This window comes from Juglans regia, chromosome 5, assembly GCF_001411555.2.
Source record: "Juglans regia cultivar Chandler chromosome 5, Walnut 2.0, whole genome shotgun sequence".
Classification (NCBI taxonomy): domain Eukaryota; kingdom Viridiplantae; phylum Streptophyta; class Magnoliopsida; order Fagales; family Juglandaceae; genus Juglans; species Juglans regia.
In genome coordinates this window covers 19,022,258-19,045,111 of record NC_049905.1, presented here as the reverse complement: position 1 = coordinate 19,045,111, position 22,854 = coordinate 19,022,258, and the positions used below count along the sequence as shown (strand labels likewise).

The 22,854-nt window shown below is 34.5% G+C and overlaps 1 protein-coding gene and 1 long non-coding RNA gene across 4 annotated transcripts; both read right to left on the bottom strand.

Moving 5' to 3' along the window:
- Nucleotides 1-10,411: 10,411 nt before the first annotated feature.
- On the bottom strand, nt 10,412-15,871 carry LOC108983797. The gene is made up of 3 exons (XR_001994932.2): nt 15,737-15,871; nt 15,530-15,630; nt 10,412-10,843 (listed from the first exon to the last, which is right to left on the bottom strand). It is a non-coding gene; the product is annotated as an uncharacterized LOC108983797 (long non-coding RNA).
- On the bottom strand, nt 10,851-14,752 carry LOC108983796. Of its 3 annotated transcripts, none has more exons than XM_018955559.2 (3): nt 12,208-14,752; nt 11,991-12,078; nt 10,851-11,869 (listed from the first exon to the last, which is right to left on the bottom strand). In XM_018955559.2, exons 1-3 carry the CDS (start codon nt 12,585-12,587, stop codon nt 11,546-11,548), a joined length of 792 nt encoding a protein of 263 aa, XP_018811104.1. In that variant the 5' UTR covers nt 12,588-14,752; the 3' UTR covers nt 10,851-11,545. The 3 variants fall into 2 exon arrangements, 1 of the variants encoding a protein (XP_018811104.1); XR_001994930.2 differs by having other exon boundaries at nt 11,991-14,752.
- Nucleotides 15,872-22,854: the final 6,983 nt, after the last annotated feature.

The window sequence follows — 22,854 nt, the reverse complement described above, 5'->3', positions numbered from 1 at the left end:
CGGATATCCGGCCACAACCGGATCCGGATCCGGATTTTAAAAACCGAGCGGTTATCCGTCCGGATTAATCCAGATTTAATCCGAGCGGATATCCGGGTTAAATCCGTATAACCGGATATCCGGGTTAAATCCGGAAATCTGGATAATAACCGGATTTAATCCAGGTTTTTTTTTTTTTTTTTTTTTTTTTTAAAGACATTTATAGCAGGTTTTTTTAAAACAAATTCTGATACCATGCTTAATTTAGACCTTAAATACATATTACAGACCTTAGTTATCAATACTAAGTTTTTCTGCTACTTGGGCATGTGAACATGCATTGACCTTCACATTATTGTTGAAGAATATTGCTGAAGAATAGTTACAAAAGAGAAGAATATTGCTGAAAGCAAGTAACTACAACCTAACTTAGAAGAGAGACATAGCAAATATAAGAAAGGAGATCACTCCAAGGAAGCCAAAGATATAACAATCTATGGTCGGCGGCTTCTCTTTGGTGGGCAATTTTGATCATTGTTTGTGAATACAAGCCTTCTCTTACTACCAGTAGCTAGGATGGAAGAAGAATTCTCAGTGGAATCGATAGAGCTTGAATACATTGATGATAAATTCGGGGAATATACAGACTTGGGTGTCGTAACTTCTCAATATACTCATCTTGAGGATGGCACCCTGCTAATCCACGTTTATAAAGAGTACATGATTCATAAGCAACAAAGACCAACAAACAATTAAAAACTGCATAACTAAATGAAACCAGCCACTTCAGGGGCTAAACAGAAAGAAAAGACTAGTAAATTTAGTTATACATACCCAGCAGGACCGTCCTCGGCTACAATAGGCCTCCTCTTTTTGAGCTTCTTTGGCAGCTTAGCCTGGACTAAACCAACATCACCAAGCTCACCAAAACTGCTCTCCATGGTCAACCACTCCTCTAACAGCATTGCTCTCTCTTCTTTTAGCTCAGGTGCAGATGTTCTTAAGTAGTTGATAGCCTTCTCAAAAACCCCTGATTCATTTGGGGGAAGGGGATGAAAGAAAATAAAATTTTAATGTTTGTTTTATTTGGTAATAATTGAGAAAACTAAACAATAGGATTTTGCGAGAAATTGCCTACTTCTAGCATGCTGAATGCATTGTTTCTTTTGTTCATAGCGATTTTCTTGGATGCTATCTTCTGCCAAATCCAAGTCCCCAGCATCCTCCTCCATAGCAGATGCCTCAAATTTTGCATAGCTTATCCACACCTTTAGGTGCTTTGTTCTGTCTAGAAGTCTCTCATAGAGCTCTCTGGTCCTTTCGAACTCACCCTCAGATATTTCAAAATCAATATACGTCTGTCATGAAATGAATCAACATATTATTACCCATAATCTCAAAAGCAAGATTACCAAAAAGCATTAAAATTTTCTTAAAATCAAGTTAATCTTCTATATTAGAGATCAAAAGAGCGTTCACCACATCCAGAGAAAATTGTTATATCAAATGGAAAAACAATTCAAATAAGACAATAAGATGAAATTTATGAGTCAAAAAATAATAAAGATTCAAAAGAAAGAACTCTACCCATTTTATCTGCAATTAAAACAGGTATAAACAAGAAGAAGGTGCCTTAATATTGGCCTTTTACACAATAATATCCTTTTAGTTCTACTGGGTTCCTTATTTCACTAAGATTTTAATTAATTAAATTGTTTCACAGAATTAGTACAATAAAAACAAAACGTCTATCAATGTTTAAACTTGACCATTAATGGTACTAGCACACCCTTGTCCTTTTGTGAAGTTTTGGAATTACCTTTGGGTGTTAAGCCGTCAGTGAGACGATTGCTACTTAATTTCAACCTCTCCAAGTTTTCTAACGCCGATAATTCTGCACAAAATAAAACATAGAAAATAAAACAGGATGATGCCAAAAAACAAGTTCTTATAAAATGACAAATTAGGAAAGTTCTTTTCTTAAATGACAGAAACCACCTAGAAATTTATAAGGAAACAACTTTTAAAGAGCCTGCCAACCAATGCTTTTAAGTCTTGAAACAAACCCAACTCTGCAAGCCTGGTTCCCATCTAAGTTTACTCAACTCAGAAATGATAGTCAGCAAAGCAAGAGTAGGCAGCAGCAAAGCAAAATGGGTAATACCTAACTTCTTTCTTTTGGAAAAAAAGACACAAATATTAATACAAAGAACTAAGAAACTCATGATCTATTTAAATTAAAAATGGCATGGTTCCGATAACTTACTGCATAAGGAGAGTTTTCAATGCATAGGGTGGGAGTCAATATGCTTAAGTTGTTGAAGTTGAAGGAAGAGGGTTACCTTAAGCAGAAAAAAATGTAAAGGTATAAGTTAAATGGATAAATTAATAATAAAAAATCAAACTCAACAAATAAAAGTGTTTACCTTCGATGTCAACGCGTTCTACATGCTCCTCGACCTCCCAAGAACTAAGTGGTTCACAAGTCAACTAATTTTGCGTGCAAATTAGTGCTTGGACAGTCTCCGGAGCTAATGAGCTTCGATATGGATCTATTACACGTCCACCGGTACTGAATGCGGACTCGGATGCGACGGTGGAAATAGGGATGCCCAATACATCACGTGCGATCTCCGCAAGGATGGAATATCTAAATGAGTTCTTCTTCCACCAATCCAAAATATCAAACTCGAGTATTTTTGGTTCAATCACATCTGACAAATACCTATCCATGTCCGAGCTAAGTACTGAACTGTTTTGCTTCTCAAGATATTGCTCTATAGCTGTATCAAAATCTTCACAATCCAGGTCATCAACAATAATGCTTGATGAACTTCTATGGGCCATATTTGATCTTCCACTACCTAGCTCATAAAACTCATGGTATTGCTCAATCAAACGATTCATGAGCAATCTTACTTTGGCCTCAATTCTATCTCCGCATTCATCCCCTTTGCACCTTTTTAACCAATATGACAAGGCTGTAATCTTATATCGAGGGTCAAGGACAAAAGCTACATAAACAATCATGTTCATCCTATCTGTTTTCCCCCAATATTTATCAAACTTAAGTTTCATAGTAGAAGCCATCTTCATCAACATATCATCCTCACTCTGACCCATGTTGTTCAAAGTGTTCTCAATTGTACAAATTTGTTGAAACAACATATTAGAGGTCACATACAATGAGCCAGAGATTTTCAAAGTGGCATCATAAAAAACTTTTAGAAACTTAATAAAAATACGAGCCATTTGCCAATCTTCAAACGGAGGCGCCAAAAGTTGTGACTCCTTCACTCCCATTAGTATGAAAGCTCTTTCGTATTTTTCAGCAATACTAAGCATTATGTATGTTGAGTTCCATCTAGTAGGAACATCTAGACACACCATTTTTCCACACATAATATTCAGCTCGTTTGCACACGTTTTAAACATATCAAGCCTAGCCGGTGAGGACCTCACAAATCTAATTGCTTCTCTAATCTTATTTACAGCATCATGAATAATTTTTAAACCATCACATACAATGAGGTTTAAAATATGTGCAGCACATCGCACATGTATGAACTCACCTCCCAAAATTGTGAACTCATTATCTCTTATGTTCCTCCTCACATGATCAATAGCAACATCATTGGAGGAGGCATTATCCATGGTGATTGTACAAATGCGGTTAATCTCCCAATCTGCCAAACAAGACTCTAACATCCAAGCAATTGTCTCACTCCTATGATTAGAAATCTTGAAAAACATTATAATTTTCTTGTGTAATACCCAACTTTGATCAATATAATGGCATGTAACACAAATGTAATTCTTGTTTTGCACCGATGTCCATATATCGGTAGTCAAACAAACTCTTTGACTACTCAACAATGCCTTCAACTTTTGCTTCTCCTCCTTGTATAAACTAATACACTCTTTTTGGAAGGTGGTTCGGGATGGCAAAGTGTGTCTAGGTTCTAAATAACCCAAAAGTTTAACAAATACCGGATGCTCTATAACCTTGAATGACAATTCACACTGAATAAACAAATTGAAAATCATCGCCTTTAATTTTTCATGATCATATTGTCCTAACACTTGAGGACTAGATCCTTTACCATCCATCCTAACTCCAGTGTGTGATGGTGATTTATCCTTCCCAAGATTTTTATTCTCTCTAATGGGAGAGTTCGGACAAGAATATCTTAAATGGTGTGACATTGATGAAGTACCATTTTTATAATGGCATCCATAAATCTTAAAGCAATAATTGCATTGAGCTTTGGGTGCAATGGGATCAATAGGTTCAACTCTTGTAAAATGATCCCATACAAGAGATTGGTTCGTAGCCTTCTTGGCTCTTTTTGACTTTGGGGGGAGAGATTGTGTGGGGTTTTGGGTATTCATAGAGGAAGGCACTAAAGGACTAGTGTTTTCCTCCATGTCCAATGAAATAGGCGCTGATCCACCAACACTACTATTAAAACTACCTTCCATCTGTTTTAAACATAAAAAATAATGTATATACTTCAGCAAATATAATAAGAACCAACAATGACAGCAAATATCAAACAAGCTTGGCCAATTAGATCATTCTTAGGTAACAAAACAGACAAAACCAACAATGACAGTATATATACAGGTTAGTTAGCTGTACATACGTATTCCAGCCATGTAAGGTATGGAACAGTGAGGTGTAAGCTATTTTTGTAGGTGGAACAGTGAGGTGTCTCCCAGGAATTACATGTAAAGTAAGCATAATAAGTATGATGTTTATTCAATAAGGAAAGTCTGATTGGTTAAGTTAAATAGTAATCTGATATTGGATTCACAATCAAGTAATCTGATTATCGTACATGATTTGAATATCAAGAATTTTGGCCATCAACACGTTATACTATTAAGTGCAGATTTTTAATTAAAGCAGTTCCATCATGGGCATCTACCTCGTTTCTTTTTTCTTTTCTAAGGAGAAGGAAAGCTCACGAGTAACCACCATTTTACGTAAAATATTAAAGCGGTCGTAGTCAGATTCAACCAAAGCCGAAACTTGATCAGCTATATGTTGGTGACCACCATTTTTCCTTTAATTAGCTGCTAGAGCTCTTGAAATTCTTTTACGAAGCAAAGTATATGGTGCAGATTATATATGAGAGGAAAGAGAGCACCATTTTTCTGATAAGGTTAGCTATATCTTAGACGAAACAAGCAACATAAAATAAATCAGCCCATTTCTATTGACTTTCGGGACAGAATCCAATGCACCATTGAATGGGGAGGCAAAATCTTAGATCGTGGAATGCCACTTGATTGTATGTATCATTGGACCAACTCTATTGACTCTGCATTATTGCGCACTACTTGAATCTCGATGGAACTCTTATACCGCTTGATCGTTTCTTATTTTAATATTTTTGGTAATGGGAATGTTAAAAACAAAGGAAACAACATTGGCAGTATGCGCCAGCGTCGCGCAAATTTTTAAAAAAAATATTAAATATGAGATGTACATAATAAATTAATTTTTTTAAGAATGGTCAGTAGACCTCGCGAACCTACAATTTATGTCAATGATTGGAGGCTGCAAGCTGAAAAGGACAAGATATAAATAAGAGGAAAAGTAGCTAGAAAGGGTTGGGAGATAGAGCAAGGAGAGAGACTTGGATTCAAGGAAATGCAAGAGGTAGAAGCAAAGGAGACTTTACTTTCAGGCAACAGGGACCTCAACTTTATCTTCCCCAACCTCTCGTCCTCTATTTACCACGGTAAAAGAAAGCATAACGAGGCAATGAAAATTTCAAGCTCTAAATAAACACACTGAACTAAACAACAATCCACCTAGCACCACTATAAATCATGCAACCATACATCCAACCTTGACAACAACAAAAAAAAAAAAAATGCATCAACAATCTACAAATTGATTCCACTTGGGAGTGTTAAAGATATACTTCACATAACAGAGACTCTGAGGAATATTGGTGCATGATGGAACTGCTTTAATTAAAGCTTATCCGAGTTGATCTAGGTTTAACTTCCACTATTTATATATATCTATATATATATATATATACACACACACCAACTCGATCGATTAGCATTGTTAATTAAAGCTGAAATTAAGTAGTATGGATCAAGCAATTTTCCCACTTGGTGGTAACACATGTTGAGTGACCTAAGCTTGCTAATATGGATCAAAACATGGTAATGATTGTTTTTAGTGGGCTATACAAATACTTAATATATAGCAAAAGCATTTCAAAGGTGCATCAATGGCAAAAGTATAATGGAGATCATGAAAATGGGTCATTTTCTTTTGAAAATGATCTTCCCATTTCTTTGTTTTGTTCTACAAATTTGTTGAATACTCTTTGACCCTTTGAAAACCCTAACAGAAACTAAAAGTAGCTTTTACTTCTTTCCCCACCACCTTGAGAGCAAATAAAAAGACAAAAAATGTTGATAATTTTCAATCACAGTACTACTTGTTCATTTTTTTTATTTTTTTTATGAAAAATATAAAGGAATATTAAAGTAGTGATGAAAGCTGCTAAGTGAAGGAGTACTAAAGGGTTCTTCCATCTTTATCGATCCCAAGCATGCAACAAGATAAACAAAGATAACCCAGCATGAAAATGGCATAATGCAGCATGAAAATGGCATGCAGCATGCTTAATTCCTTGCTTAATCTAGCAATAAGAATGAAAATGAGAGGCAGAAGAACAAAGATAACCCAAAACAAAGAATAAAAAAAATTCACTAATAAGATATCGAAATAAGCTTACAGAGCAAAGGAAAATACCTTAAGAGCTTCGAAGTTTCTATTTCCGTGTTTCGGTGAGGTTGAAAAACTTGAGAGAGAATAGAGCCTTGAGAGAGAAGGCCAGAAGGGATTCGAGAAGACGAGAGAGCTGCAAGTTTGCAAAGGACTTCGAGACCGAGAGAGAAGGCGGATTCGAGAAACGTCGAGACGAGAAAGTTGCTAAGGATGGGTAAGTGCAAACCCTAATCGATGCGAGAACGCCGTGAAGAAGAAACTGAAATGGGGCGGATTTTTCGTTTAAAGGACCCGGTTATCCGTAACCGGATCACATAACCGGATTCGAAACCGGATCCGAAACTTTATTAACCGCCCGGGTGTAATCCGGGCGGATAACCGCCCGGATGCACCCGGGTTTCCGGGTTCCGGATCGGACCGGAAAAAAATTCGGTCCGGATGCACACCCTTACAAACCAGTAGAGTGAGAGTGGCAAAATGAGTGTGGCCAGCAGTAAAATAGTCAACGGACCTGACACATCTCCTGTCTGCAACCTGAACCTCTCCACTGTGAGATCAAACTTCATTGAGATCACAAGACACAGAAGGATGACACTGACAACGATCACTAATGTCAGGAGAAACATGGGAAGGCCAAGGGATTCAAGTTTGGAGTTGCCATTTTGAGGCCAAGAGCTGTCCTGTGATAATAGAAACCTAAGGACGAGGCCGATGGGTGGCACGAAGACATATCTCAAGTCCACGGAAAAGTGCATCTTGTGCTATCTTAACGTAGCAGAAATGGAAAGACGTACGCTCATGTATTTATACAACAACTATGAAAAAGTGTAATTACCGTCTGTTCTTTAACGTTAGTGTTGGGGGCGGGATAAACAAAGAGTGTAGTCGTAGACAACTAGAACTAGAAGCCTAGATGGTGCTTGAAGTTAGTAACAGTAACTTAGTGGGGGGGCTCTGTCTTCGAAGAAAAAGTTTGATTGGATAATAATATAATAGCATTATATTAGGATTTGGACTACAAAAATTACCTTCAAGTTTGTAGATTGTGAATCCCGCGTACGTACGCGGAGAATGACAACCGCGGTCTCGATCGCTATATATGCACGTTAGTTTTGACAAGTGATTGCCGCCCGTTCTCTTATGTTCATTTTTTGGCACGGTTTTGTTTCGTTTGGATATTAAAAACATTTCAGATGATTTATAAATAATTTATAAATATAAAATAATAGTAAATAATTTATAAATAATAATAAATAATAGTGAAGTAGTCTGACAATGTATAAAAATAATTATATTCTCAAACAGATCATAAGATTGCAATTTGTGGATTTGAACTCAAAAGTCTTTTTTTCCCCTCCAAGTACTTACCTTAAAGATATTACAGTCTTACACTAGCATTAGAGCATTAGTAATGGCCTAGCCATTCTTTAACTAAAATTTGACTAAAAAATTCACTTTTTCTAATTTAACTAGCCACTTTTCAACAATACTAAATAACAAACTCTCTAAATCTGTAATTATTCTATTAAAATATTAATTTTGACATTTTCATTTATTTTAATTCTAATGGTAATTATAATATTTATTCATTATTAAAAAGTACACATTAATTTTTTAACGTTCATATTATTCCAATGTATATAATTTTCTAACGGTTTTGTTTTACAACGATCATATTCTTCCAACAGATATATTTTTCCAATAGTCATATCTTTTTAACAGTCACATTCTTCTAACAGATATATTTTTTAACGGATATATTTCTCCAACGGTTTTATTCTTCCGCTATAAAACATAATATTTCTTCAACAATTTTATTCACTTCAATACCAAAAATCGTGTTCACTGCATGTTTGTAGAACTTATTTCTCTCTACTGAGCTCCGAAGGCCTTTTGTGGGTACATGGCATTGTAAAATAAGGTCTGAGTTCAATATATCCCCCTTTATCTTTTCACGTCCCGCTCATTTGCCAAACTGTTTCCCTCCATTAAATATTATATTAATAGGTGGTTGGTGGAATGTTGTCCATTTATGTTGAAAGAAAATCCATTTGGGGCCCACAATTATAACTCATCTACTAAAGGTTTGGATATGCTAATTAACGTACTTAAGTAAATTTGCATAAATATTGGACGAGTGCATCCTAATTGATCATTTAAAAGCTAAATTCATCATATATTTAATTATTAGACACCAAAAATTGATTGCTATGGATTTGTTAAAGTCAAAAAAAATTGGACTTTAGCTACAGTAGTTTTTAAAAAAACTCTAAACTTGATGGTTACTTTACATAGATCAAATTTATATTTTATTATTGTTTCTCTTTCTTATTCTCATCACAACTCCCTTCAAGCAAGTGCTTTTTATCAAAGATTTTGTGCATGAATGTTTTCCTTTCCTTTTTATGATGTCCTTTTTATTTACTGTTATGGTGACATTGGCCTGCATCAATAACCATAAGTTATCAATATAAAATGATATATTTCTAAGTTTTTAATAATGCACGGGCTATTTCGAAAGTGCTTTTTTGATCCAACTTAATTAGGGCTGTAATCGAGCCGAATCGAGTCGGTCGTTGGCTTGCCGAGATTGGCTCGACTCAAAATACTCGAATTCGAGATTTTTTTTTATTATTTGCTCGAGCTCAACTCGATAAACTAAACTCTCAATTTCTCCTCGAGCTCAAGCTTGTCCCACAAACAAGTTCGAGTTGAGTCGAGCTTGAGCTCAAACTCGAATTGTTTATTTTTTATTTTTCGAATAAAATTTAATAATTAATAAATTAAATAATAAAAAATAAAAAATTTAATATTGAATTTATACAACTAACAAATAGAACCTCTATTGAATTATAAAATTTTAAAAAATTTATAAATAATTAATATCTAACTAGTTGATATTTATCCAAAATAACAATATATTATATGCCTACATATATTGTTAATACATACATTTAATATAATAGTATATATCTATTTCATATATGGTTCCCATATACTAATATATGAAATTATTAAATTTTATTGACTAATTATTATACAAATTATAAAATATACTTATGAAGTATATTCACTATATAGACATAAGTAATTAGATTACATATTAAAAAAATATATTGTTTGTTTTATTAGCCACCAATGTTAGCTGTATCCCATCTGTAAGAGCAGCATTTCTCATATTAGATATATGTGTATTACTTATATCTATGGAGAGACACAGCTGACATTGGTGGCTAATATTTACAAAAAAAATAAAAATGAGTTTGGGTATTGAGATGTCAACCCTTCAATGATTTTGTAACTGAGCATCTCTATTCTGGGTCATCCATGGGTAGAATCAAAGTTGGGGATGAATTAGGAGTTACAATTTGGACTGGCCAAAGTTCTTATTGTTAGATACTTGTCTTAACAAAGTCTCCTGATGAAAAAATAAATTTTTTCTTAATATACTTCAATTTTCAACTCAAGTGACAATCAAAATGGAACTCCACATTTGTCTAAGTTTTATAACTCATCCAGTAATGAGATTTTACTAAATCAATACTATAGGGTTTCAATGTATAACACCATTCATTTCACTGAAAGAACTTATCTTCTTTAAGTAAATGATTAAGAAAAAGTTCTCAAACTTTATTTAAATGAAATCAAATATGTTTTGAACTGTATAAAGCAATCATCAAGTTTCATGACATGTGGATTCCTTAGTTTTACCAAGATTGTAAGCTCTTTCAATATATTTAACAAAGATTGAAAGTAAAGAAAAATTAAGAAAAACCAAAAACAGAGTCATCGCCCACCCTGGCCCCACCTTTCATAGGTTCACTACAAAAATATCCCACACCCAGTAGCAAAGTGTATTAGCAACCAATACATGACTTCCATTGTACACCAATAGTTCATCTCCAGATTCTACAACAAAGTTCAATGAAACATCATTTTGTTTTGATTAGAAGGTCAAAAAGATAATTTGGAACACGCTGGCAATGACCATCTATGTGGTTGGTTGTCGATGTTGTTCCTTATGGCATAGCCTGAACACTGTCATGCTCAAAGAAGTGCTAACTTGTGATTTGTAGCAAAGTTGCTTAAATTGCAAAAGTCCTGTCACCAAGGGACAAAACAAACTATCAAGCATGCTGTTAAAGATGAGATCGCTGAATATACAATGTTTGAAAATGCCATTGTGTGATGCAACTATCAACTAACTAGTTATAGCATGATGTAGGGTCAGTATCCACATATAGAGGTAAGGAGAAGAGGACATATATAAAATATTTGAAATTGCCATTGTGTGTACATTTATATAAGTTACATATATAAACAAAATATCAACTTTAGATGAAAAGTTATTCCATAGAGAGTGATGTAGGGTCGCTATCCACATCTTCTTCGCTTATATCAGACATGTTATCACTATTCCCATCACCCAATAAAGAAGGTGAGTCGTCATCGAATAACTCTTCATGAGCATGGGGTTGAATCGGTTGTGCTAACATTCTTTGGGGATCAACTCTTAATGGTTCAACATCTAATCGATGCAATGGAACTTCTAAGCTTGTATCGTCGTGATGTATAGAATGGGAAGGCATCGAATATTCATCATCTTGATACGCTTCATCTACACTCGACTCATCCTCATTGAAGTCTTCTACGCGTGGAATGTCATAGACATTTCTGCTCGTAACCTTTTGTACTACATGCCAATTCCTCCCTAAGCTCCTATCATTAAGATAAAATACTTGAGAGGCCTGTGAGGCAAGGACAAATGGCTCGTCCTTGTACCTTTTTCGACATGTGTTGACACTAGTCTGGTGAATCCCGACACGAACTCTCACCAACGTCAAACCAATCACACTTGAACAAGTAAACATGCCGCCAGCCCATGTAGTCGAGTTCAAAAATGTCTGTTAGAACTCCGTAGAAGTCTACAGGCTTGCCTTCATGCTCCCCCGAAACAACTACCCCGCTATTTTGTGATAATCGATATTGTTCACGCTCCTTTGTGTGAAACCTAACACCATTCATAATGCAACCAGTATATGATGCAAGCAATGGGTCAGGTCCACATGAAATGGCATATAGCTCATCGGAAACTTCAATAGGACTTGAATGGCGCAATGCTTTGATCTGTTCAGTGAATATGATAAGGGAAAGACTATCTAAGTAACCAATGCATAAAAGTATATATATATATATATATATATATGAAGTTGATAAAGATTTGCATTCATGCTTTAAAGAAACTCACACGCTCCTTGAACCATATAGGAAATTGTGTTTGATGTAGACGATCTGCATTATGTGCAGTTTCTCCTTTAATTTTGTTGTAGTGCTTACTGCAAATATTAAAAAAAAAAAAACCAACTCAATTTATAAGCATTTCTACATAGATGTGGTGCATAAGATGATCGAAGGTTGGTTACTCAATGTATTGTACAATCTCTGCACAATTGTTGAGGACATACCAACATGCAGTTTCAAACATTGCCTCATTGGGTCGATAAGAGGTGGATGACCCCAATGGTCGCACCTTCTGTGAAAATACCGATAAATCCATTTGTTCACGCTCTTCACATACATCCACGTTACGTTCTTCTCTATGGAATCTAGTCTCGATATCATGGAGATACATAGATGAAAATGTAAGGCATTCTACATGAATGTAGGCCTCAGCTATTGAGCCTTCCGCATGGGCCTTATTTCGGACGTATCGCTTGAATTTTCCCAAGTACCTCTCAAACGGATACATCCACCTATACTGCACAGGTCCTCCATACAATGCCCCATGAGGTTGATGAACAGCTAAATGTACCATTACATCAAAGAAAACAGGGGGGAATATCATCTCCAGTTTACAGAGGATAATTGGAATATCAGCCTGAAGGCGTTGTAAGACCTCTATAGGCAATGTGCGTGCACAATTGTTTGAAGAAGGTACTTAGCTCAGTCAAAGCCAGTCGAATATCTAGTCACAAAGCCCCACCTATTGCAACAGGAAGTAGCCGTTGTAGGAAGATATGGCAGTCATGACTCTTTATTCCTTGTATTTTGCAATCATTTACAGTAACACATCTCGCAATATTGCTTGCAAATCCATCTGGGAATTTGACAGATTGTAACCACATGCAAAAGCTTTTCCTCTCATCTCCATGCAATGTGTAACATGCATGTGGCATAGACCAACCTGCTCCATCTTCATGTAAGTGCAATTCATTTCTTAAACCAAGACTATACAAATCCCTATGTGCATTGATTGAATCTTTTAATTTGCCTGGAATACTCATCAACGTTCCCAATATATTATCACAAATGTTCTTCTCGATATGCATGACATCAAGGTTATGTCGCAATTTCAATGATGACCAATAAGGTAATTGGAAAAAGATGCTTTTTTTCGTCCAATTTAACTCATCAGGTCGGCGTTTTCTCTTCTTTCCACCTTTCACAAATTGTACATGGCCAACAAAATTTAGTTGGTCGAGTACATCTTGCGCCGACAGTTCTCTAGGTGGCCTACGATGATCATCTTTGCCATTAAACATAGACTTCTTCTTCCTCCAAGTATGACCTGTTGGCAAAAAACGACGATATCCCATGTAACAATGTTTTCGCCATGTGTTAACCACATCGAGTCTATGTCCTCGTTACAAGTTGGGCAAGCCATCTTTCCCTTAGTACTCCAACCAGATAGATTCTCATATGCAGGGAAATCATTGATGGTCCACAATAATGCTGCGTGTAATTTAAACATGCCTTTGGTGGAGGCATCATACGTATCTACACAATTTTCCCACAAATCTAACAATTCATCTATGAGAGGCTGCAAATACACGTCGATATCATTGCCCGGTGCCTTTGGTCCAGGAATTAAGATGGACATTATTAAGAAAGGATCTTTCATGCACATCCACGGGAGTAGATTGTAAGGACAAAGTATAACTAGCCATATACTATATGGCCTTGCCATATTATTGAAATGGTTGAATCCATCGCTTACTAATCCATGGCGCACATTTCGTACATCTCTAGCGAATGAGGCATGCTCTTCATTGAATTTCTTCCATTCTATGGAGTCAGAAGGATGCCTCATAACATCATTATCATCAACAAGCTGTTCTTTATGCCATCTCATAGCCAGTGCTGTCTTCTTGGATGTAAACAACCTTTGCAACCTTGGTGTCAGGGGGAAATATCTGAGTACTTTGTAGGGAATCTTTTTTTGTTGACTTATTTCTAGGGCCCATCTGGATTTACCGCATTTAGGACAGTTATTCATGTTGCTATTTTCTTTCCAGAATAGTATGCAATCGTTTTGGCATGCATGTATCTTCTCATAAGAGAAGCCCAAACCCCGCTCTAATCTTTGTGTCTCGCGGTATGTGTTGGGTAAAAGGGCATTGGGAAATACTTCTTTCAACAACTTCAAAAGCATGTCAAATGATTTGACAGTCCAGACCCCAATGGTCTTTATATGCAGCAACTTCACAATAAACGATAATTTTGAGAATTTCTCACATTCAGGATAGAGTGGGCGTGAGGAATCCTCCAATAATTGATCAAATGATTTTGAAGTAGGCTCTACATAGGTGGAATCTACATGGATGCTAGGATCAGTTGACGTTGCACCGGCAAACATGTTGGCACGAATGTCATCTAATATCTCGTCCATGTCATCAACATATTCATGAGTTTGGCCTTGATCAACCACAACATCATCCTCATCAGAATCCCAGAACTCCGGAAGGTGCTCATCCTCCCCATGAAAGATCCATTCTGTATAGTTAGGATCCATTCCTTTGGTAAACAAGTGACCTTCCACCACATCTATGGGTCGAAAAAAGTTATTGTGACATGTACGACACGGACACCTAATACTATTTGTAGTGTTTGCATGAGCTCGTGCCATTGTAATGAATTGTTGTACCACTTCTCTGTATTCGATGGACCTAAATCTATCAGTCAAATGTATCCAACTTTTGTCCATTTAATATTGACTGTAGAGAAAAACATTATGAGATGAATAGTTGTTAGGTTAACATATATAGTATATTTGAATATATAATGAGATATAAAAAAAAAATTGCATAAATTTGAGACTATAGTAAAACAATTTGCACAAGTTAAATTATATATAGCATATTTGTTCCTAAAGTTAATCTACCTAGCTAACATCAGGAGAGTCCAAAAAAACTAACTTCTCATCCTAAGTACGTACCTAGCTAGCATATATTTAGATAACCATTTAAAATTGAAACCTCTCATTAAATATATATATATATATATATATATTTAATTCAAACCTCTTATGAATTAGTCAATTGAAATGGGGTAATCTGACAATATATATATACTTAGTGTCACTGAGTTACCTATATATATATTTAGTGTCACTGAGTTTACTATGCTTTCTCATGTTCCATTCTCTGATTTGTTGTTTCTTGTATTTACTGATATACTATGCATATGTAGGTCCCCTGATACTAGAAGTACATATGCATGAAAATAGCTTAATTTAATTATATCCAGGCATTATTTGTGAGCAGCAGAAAATTTTGTATTTATATTATAGAAATGTAATTCTAGACAGATCGTTGCATTAATATATAGCAATACTTCTAGTTCTCTAAAGTCTCAGTCAAGCGATAGTTCTCTAATTTCAATCTCCTCATGTGTTCTGAGCTTTAAATTAAGTAGATGTCATTCTATTGAACAAGCAGCCAGCACAAAACTCATAGAGAAATAAACACAAACACGTGTGTGTGATCAGAGGGTCAGTGAAAGAAATACCTTGGCAGTGATTGAAATGTGAAAACTGGAAAGTTGCTGAAATAGAGATGAAATAGAGGCCGATCGAGTACTAGAGGAGTCGTGCGCGACGGTGGGGCAGCCTAATCACGGAGGAAGAGATCAGAGGGACCGAGTGAGAGAGAGAGAGAGAGAGAGAGAGAGAGAGATCGACGGTGAAAGATAAAGAGAGAGACGGAGGAGACTTACCGGCTACGTGAGGTGTCGACGGCGCTGCAGCAGGGGTCGACGGCGCTGCAGCAAGGGTTGATGGCGCAACACAGGGGCGGCGGAATTGTAACAAAGGAGAGAGAGAATATCGGAGTGAATTGAAGGGCTTTTCGTGGAGAGAAAATTGGGTTTTCGTCCGTTTTTATTTTCTGGACTTATTGCGGCGATCACATTTCGCCGCAAAAGGGAAGCCACTGTGGTGCAGCACTTTTCGCGGCAGACTTATTTCTGAAGACAAAATGTCGCCGCAACAAGTCTCTTTTTGTGGCGAATTTCTGGGTCGCCATAACAAAAACGCTGCTACAGTTAAATGAGCCTTCTTTCGTCCAACAGTGCGTCGCCGCTAGATTTTTTGGCCACAACAAGTCCTTTTTTTTGTAGTATTTCTAAGATACCCAAGTGGTGGTTTCTTATAGACTGTTTCATCTAAATCATCATAAAGAAATGCATTGTTTACATCCAAATGCACTAGATGCCAGTTATGAATTGCTGCTAGATATAGAAAACACCTCACTATTACCATTTTTGCACCTGGGGAAAAAATTTCTAAGTAATCAAGCCCTTCCCTTTGAGTATAACCTTTGGTAACTAATCTTGCCTTATACCTCTCAATCGAGCCATCAGCATTAAACTTAGTTTTATAAACCCACTTACAACCAATGAAATTTTTATTTGGTTATGAAAAGCACATGCTCTTAAATATCTTCCAAAACATCATAAACTCTAGATGGCTTCTTCAAAACCCTAGCGTGCAGAATATTCAACCAATAGTTAATTTCTTCCAAGAAAAACAAACTTATTTTTATCAAACATATAGGGCTGTAAATGAACCAGTCTATTCAATAGCCCGCTCGGTACTCGCTCAATTAAACTCGAATCGAACTCGACTCGTGAAAAAAAAAGTTCGTCCGTGAAAGCAGATACTGGCTCGATTTGTAAACGACACATACCCGACAAAACTCGACTCGACTCGACTCGGCTAAAGCTCGTTAAGGCCCACTCGTTTATGTTTGAGTCGACTCGTTAGCTCGACTCGATTAAAACTCATTCATATATTGATAAATAAATATATACATACACCTATGTATATATACATATATATATGTATTAGCTAATAATATAAGCATACCACTTTTATAATTAAATATATAATATGTAATTTAATTACTTATGTCTATATAGTGAATATACTTCATAGGTATATTTTATAATTTGTATAATAATTAGTCGATAAAATTTAATAATTTCATATACTAGTATGTAAGAATCACATATATATATATATATATATATATTTTTTTTATGAAACAAACAACTTCATTGAGATAATAAATAGATATATGCTATCATATTAAGTGCATGTATTAATAATATATGTAGGCATATAATATATTGTTATTTTGGATAAATATCAATTATTTAGATATTAATTATTTATAAATTTTTTAAAATTTTATAATTCAATAGAGGTTTTACTTGTTAGTTAGGGCTGCAAACAGTCCGGTCTGGTCTGGTTCAGTCCGGTCCATCATTTTTTCGGACTGGACCGAACACCCAAAGGGATCGGACTGGACCGATAGTTGGTCCGGTCCGGTCCAGTCGGTCCGGCCCATTTTTTTTAAATTTTTTAAATAATTAATAAAAAAAATTATTTGAAATACTAAATTAAATTAAGTGACTTATTAATGTGGATTATGTAACAAACTCAATAAAAAAAATATTTTATATGGTTAATGATAATAAATTAGTTGAAAATTATATTATTAATTTATATAATTACTATATAATTAACTAATTGATATTATATATTTATTAATTCATAGAATATTAACAAGTGTTAATAGCATATTTAAAATTTTATATTGTTAATAGTGATAGGTTAGATGAAGATATATATAAAATATTGTTAATTTATAGAATATTAACAAGTATTAATAATATATTTAAAAATTTATATTGTTAATCGTACAATTATTAAATATAAAAAATATATAAAAAAATATATTTTTTTTATTTTTCATTCGGTCCGGTTCGGTCCGAAAAAACCGTGGACCATGGACCGGACCAAATGTTTTCTGTCCTCTAAAATATGGACCGGACCGGACCGGTCTATGTCTCGGTCCGGTCCGGACCGAAACGGTCGGTCCGACCGGACCGTTTATCACCCCTATTGTTAGTTGTATAACTTTAATATTAAATCTTTTATTTTTTACTTTTTTAATTTATTAATTATTAAATATTTTTTAAAAAATTAAAAAATAAACAATTCGAGCTCGAGCTTGACTCGACTTGACTTGAACTCGTTTGTGGGATGAATTTGAGCTCGAGTTCGAGTTGAGAGTTTAGCTTATCGAGTCAAGCTTGAACAAAGAATAAAAAAAAAATCTCGAGCTCGGCTCGAGCTCGGGCTTGAGCTCAAGTATTTTGAGTTGAGCCAAGCTCGGTAAGCCAAAGACCGGCTTGGCTCGGCTCGATTACAGCCATACAAACATAGCATACTTTGTAAGCAAACGAATCTATTTTCTAAGTAAATAAGCTATATCACATTGTTGAAGAGTTATAAAGACAACAGTTTCAGAAACTTTACATTCAGGATAAGTTTGGATCCCAAATTCATCTCAACTCATCTCAATTCATCATTATAATTTTTTTAAATCTCAATACAAAATATAATAAACAATTCAACTTTTTTAAATTTTAAAATAATAATAATATTAAAAAATAATATTTTAACAATATTTTATCATCTCAACTCAACTCAATTCACTTCAACATCCAAACACACATTCAGTCAAAATGCTGCCCACGTAAAGACATTTCATAGGACTCAAAGTAAAAATCCCAACTTAAATAAATAAATAAATAAATAAAGGGGCATAGAACACTCGTAACGCACTGGAAGAAATCTCGAAGGAGCTCACTGACTATTAAAAAGGGAACGCATCAGTACCTTACATAATCATTCTTAACCCAGAAGTTTAAACATGAGTTAAATACATACAACCACTGAAAGTGTACAACAATTCAATTATTAAAACTTGACACAAAATTGACAGAGAATGAACACAGCTTGCAGCAATTCAATGTAGAAGAAAACTCAAAACAAGAACTTTACGAAAAGGCAGCGTATATAGCGAGAAGTATTGAACCCAATTTAGTAGAGTTTTTCATCACCACTGGAAACAAGATAAAATGCCAACTCCGAAAGACTTTTCATCCACTTTCTTGGCAACCAAACAAGACATGTGCAAAACATAAATGTAAAACATGTGGGAAAAATAATGAAGAGAGCGTACAAATAAGAGTCTAGCGAGTCAGAAGTCACAGAGGGGAAGACAGTCTCTGCGCATCCGCGCATCCGGAACCAGGCGCGAGTTGCTTGGCGACAGAGATATGAGATTTTCTTGAGGAAATTAGAGGCCGAAGTGAGCAAGAAACCGACCACTCGGTTCCATAGATAGCTGGAATAGAATGAGAACAGCTATTTGAAGTTGCTCGATTCATCGTTCTCCACAGGTACGACCTCCATGAGCTCTGGTAGCTTTGCCGCTTTCAATCACCGCGCGCAAGAAAGAACAGAGAAGATCGATCCATTGAATCAATGATCCCATATATGCGTTTACATATGGGTGCGTTGCGTGCGTGCATACCAAAAAGCTAACCAAAAAAAAACTTTTTCATCTCTCAAGATGATTTTTTTTCCTTAAGAAATAAAATAAATTAATTATTAGTTTCGTTTTCTATTATTAAAAGAAAAAAAAGAAGAAGAAAATGCAACGCAAGATCAAAATCACTCTCACAAAGCTCAAAAATAGTCGCACAAAGTTCTCTTTCTAGACATATAAGAGCACTCTCATTGGAATGGCTAAATTAAAGTACATTTTTGATGAATATAAGATGAATTTAACTTTTAACTATTCCATTTTTATAAATCTCCACATTGGAATAGCCATTTTTTCATTATATGACAATAAAATAATATAAGATGAATTTAATTTTGACTATTCACATCAAATTTCCAAATTGAATTATCCATTTATTCATTATATAGTAATGAGTAATTAATAATTTTAAAATTTTTTTAATTTTTTTAATTATAAATTTATTTTATTTTATCATATTTTACTATTTATAATATTATATATTAATTTGTAATTGTATTCTAATTATATTTTTTCAATTGTCATTTAAAATAGAGAGATAAATAATTAATATTAAAAGGAGAGAGAAATAAATAATATAAAAAAGATTTGATGAATGAATAGTGTGTTCCAAATTTGAAAATTAGTTTGGATATTACTGTAGCTATATTTGGAATATAGCTAATTCAATGTGAGCAATTTATTGACCTAATAGCTAAATTCTCATTGGATTTAACTTTTAGCTAATCTAATGAGAATGCTCTAAGAATTCTATCATTTCCTCAAATACTTAAAAGGAAAATGATATGATTACTACTCTCTTACCATCTATTTATTATTATTTTTTATTTATTTTTTTTTAATTTTTTATTTTACTTAATAATTAAAGAAGTGACTATTAGTAAAATTTTTGAGATATAGATATTATCTCAAAAATATTTTATTATCCAAACATGTTAATTTTAGATATTGCATTGCAGGACACATGACTTGGTTGTACCTGTTTTTTGTTTAAAACTCAGTCAAATATCTCTGACTCTAAACTACAATCAGGGACCCCATACCCGAGTAGAATGGAGAGGATCCAAAATTGGAAAGCATCAAAATTTACTGAACATGAACCCCAATAAACATCAATCATTCTAAACAAAGTTGAAAAAAAAAACTTGCAACTAAAGACAGCTTATACCTGTTCTTTCTTTTTAGACACCCCACCTCCTACAACTTCTTTACATTAATATCCATGGTTATGATATGGCAGGATTTAATTCTACACATTCGTTACACATTAAATCCTATGCCCCGACTACAAGCAAAAACACTCTTAATACATGAAAAAATCATTATTTTAATAATAGACTATTTTTTTTTTTCAAAATGAAGACTCGAGACTTGTACACTTTAATAGTGTATCTAGCATTATTCAAAAGACCAATGCATAGCTTCAGTTATTTTCTAAGCATTATTGCTCTCTTCGTCTTCAGTCAGTTGAATCTGAACTTGAGGTAGAGGTGGTCCTGATTCTTCTTGGTGCCGGATGATGCAGAAGAAAGTGGCTTTGAAAGTGTGACAAAACCAGTACACAGAGCGATTGAGCTTGTTAAAAATGAGCCCAGAACAAGGAGACAAGACCAAGAGCATCAAATAGGCAAACCAGAAGAGTGAAAGTGGCAAAATGAGTGAAGCCAGCAGTAAAATAGTCAAAGGAGCAGACACATCTACCGTCTCAAACCTGAGTCTCTCCACTGTCAGATCAAACTTCACTGAGACCACAAGACAGATCAGGATGACACTGATAATGATCAGAAATGTCAGGGAAAACATGGGAAGGCCAAGGGAGTCAAGTTGGAAGTTGTCATTTTGAGGCCAAGAGCTGTATTGGGATATTAGATACCTAAGGGCGAGGCCTGTGGGTGGCACAAACACATATCTCAGGTCCACGAAAAAGCGCATCCTTTCCGTGCTCTCCAGAAACTTATGTGTGGCAAGACATTGGCCTGGCCTCTATATAAAGGAATAAAAATTAGGAAGTCTACTTCCTTTACATTGGCTGTGGGAACTGGATAAGTGGGATACAAAAAGAGAGAATATAACTAAACAAATCTTATTATAACTGCTGCGGATGCAACCGCTCAAAGATCCGGCCGACATGGAAGCATCAAAGATCCCCTAAAGGCCAAAGGTAAAGTGATTTTTTCACTTATCATTATTCTGAGTGTAATACAAAATTTATAGCGTGGATTATTTATCATGTCTTTTAAAATATATTATTAAAATTTATTTTTTCTATTTTATATATTAATTTTTACAATATGTCATTCATCAACTTATCTATTTTATCTTCATATCTTTAAATATTATACTTTTTAATATTTTTTATTCATTTTAAATATATTCTCTAATTATTAATAATATCTTTATATCTTTTGATATTTACAATATCTTTCATATAAAATATCATATAATTATATCTTATTTTAAATTAATCTAAATTTATAAACTAAATTAAAATATAAATTAATTTAAAAAATAAAAAAAAATTATATAATAAAAATATTCTCAAAATATATACAATGAGGTTTTGCACGTCTATAAACATATACAAATCTATTGGAGTCATGTTCTTATTTTTATATATATAGATCAAATATTAGAGCCATCCCAACCAACACATTGGAAAGCATAGCAAAAGACAGGAAACCAACATATTGGAAAGCATGGGAGAGGAGCTGAGATCTGGAAGCCACAATTTCTTTATATTTTAAATTGGACGCCGGTGCGCTATAACCATGTGAAGTAGTTCTTGTCAGAAAATCATTCCTGACTCCTGAGAGCCTGGAGAGATGCCTCCAATAATAAAAAAAAAAAGATGCCGGCCGACCGTCGGTTACTGAAGGTGCCCATTATTTTACTTATTTTTAACGCGAACAAGTAGACATCTTTCACGTCGAACCATGTTAAGAATAAAACTAGTTAGCCGCCCCAACTCTACCGTCCAGTTTGACCGCTTGCCAATTTTTTTTTTTTTTTACTTAATAATTAAAAAAATAATTTTAAATGTATTGAAATATTTTTTTTATTTTTTTAAAATATTTAAAAATAATAAAAAAATTAAATAAAAAAATAACACTAATTTTGTACTAACGGTCACTTGCAGCTGTAAGCTGCAAGCGGCACGCTAGCTGTACTTTGTTTATTAATAGGGAGATTCTCGAGATTCGAGTTACGATATCGGTGAGGCGGACTTTATCTTATCATGGATTTGTGAATGTCCAAATTATTTTAATTATTTTTAACGCGGAAAAGGATACTTCTTTCACGCCCAAGTATGTTTATTTGTTGTTTTTCGATTGTACGGTTGTGAATGTCCAAATTATTTTAATTATTTTTAACGCGGAAAAGGATACTTCTTTCACGCCCAAGTATGTTTATTTATTGTTTTTCGATTGTACGGTT